The sequence below is a fragment of the Halyomorpha halys genome, unplaced genomic scaffold (genome assembly GCF_000696795.3).
Source record: "Halyomorpha halys isolate HHAL.00 unplaced genomic scaffold, Hhal_1.1 Scaffold47.1, whole genome shotgun sequence".
NCBI classification, from domain to species: Eukaryota; Metazoa; Arthropoda; class Insecta; order Hemiptera; family Pentatomidae; genus Halyomorpha; species Halyomorpha halys.
Window position 1 is genome coordinate 2102381 of NW_027114806.1, and position 1418 is coordinate 2103798.

General features: G+C 26.2%; 1 protein-coding gene across 6 annotated transcripts in view; it reads left to right on the forward strand.

Annotated features, from left to right (window-relative positions):
* The window catches only part of fal (falten), a gene marked incomplete in the record, with an annotated part of 26283 nt that overhangs the window by 17197 nt on the left and 7668 nt on the right, over positions 1-1418 (forward strand). For all 6 annotated transcript variants that reach the window (XM_067051918.1, XM_067051919.1, XM_067051923.1 and 3 more), the window contains 3 exon segments: positions 683-840; positions 910-1008; positions 1108-1155. In XM_067051918.1, coding sequence (XP_066908019.1) covers positions 683-840; positions 910-1008; positions 1108-1155 — 305 coding nt within the window.

Sequence of the window (1418 nt, forward strand, 5' to 3'; positions counted from 1 at the left end):
CACTTCTTTCATCACTTTAATTTCATTCTGTACAATTATTTACTTTATGTCATTCTGTTTGTATTTTCTTTTTCCTTTTTTGTATTCATTGGTTGTTATCTTGTTCGTTGTTCTTAGCCCTGATGAAGGCTAGAAACTCTGGCCGAAACGTTGGCACTATTAAATATGTTATTTCAACTTGTTTGTGTTATATTCTGACTGCACCTCCCAACCATCTTCTGCTCATCTATATTATCCTTGGTTAATTATATTCTCATCAAAATAAAATATAATAATGTTAGGATGTTTACTCATGAGATTCAAAATTTATTTAAGAATTACTTATTGTTTAACATTAAAACAAACATTTTATTTTTATCAAATTATAATAAGCATTAACTTAATAATAATAATAATCATAGCCATCTTGATAAACCTTATATAACTTCTACCTTGGAAGTTTGGGTAACTGTATTGTTGTATTGGGCTGCAAGAGAGAAAATGGCGTAATAGTCTTCCTGTGGCGTAGAAAAAAAAAAAAATTCAAAACATTTTGATAGCTAGCTAATCATCAACATCAAATTTGGAAAATGAGCCATATGTTTGTTCTAATGGAAAATTGAATTTCAAAAGTCCATCATTGGAGCAAACTAGTTATCAATTAAAAGATAAGATCAATTAAGATAGTTTTATTTGTTCTTAGATTGTCGCTAACAAAGAAACTAATATAGATGTCGATAGATGGGACTATATGTTGAGAGATGCTTATTTTTTTGGAATTATATGTCCTGTGGAGTATCGTAGAATTCTGTCTTATATGAAAATTAGGAAAACTGTCGATGGAAACAGGATCGAATTCAGGTACCTTCATAAATATGATTTTTGAAAAAGAATATTTATATTCTTTTTAATTAATATTTTATTTTTCAGGGACAAAGTCTATAATGATTTATTGGAGATATTCGTAAACAGAATCAAGTTACATAGAGTCTGTTACCAGCACAGAGTTAGCAAAACTATTGAGCAGATGTTCGTTGATTAAATTTTAAAAAAAAAATTTCAATTTCATACTGTTTATTTATTTCATAATATCTTTTATTAACCGTTATTAATATTTTACATTTTCAGGTTGATCGATGCCTTAATAGAAGCAGATAATTTTTTTTTTACTGACAGGTAATAACAATATATGAATTAAGTCTTATTTTAATAATTATAATTTTATGCATCCATAATGATAGTGTTTTTTAAAGCTTTAGATAATGATAAAAAATAAATAAAAAGGAAATATTTCTTTCTGGACCTATTAAATACATAAAATTATCAATTATAATAAAAATATCCATTTAGTCTTAACATATTTATTTTCTTATTATTCCATTCCTACTTTTCGGCCATTCTCAAGGATAACTATTAATTAACAATTTCAATTACACTCT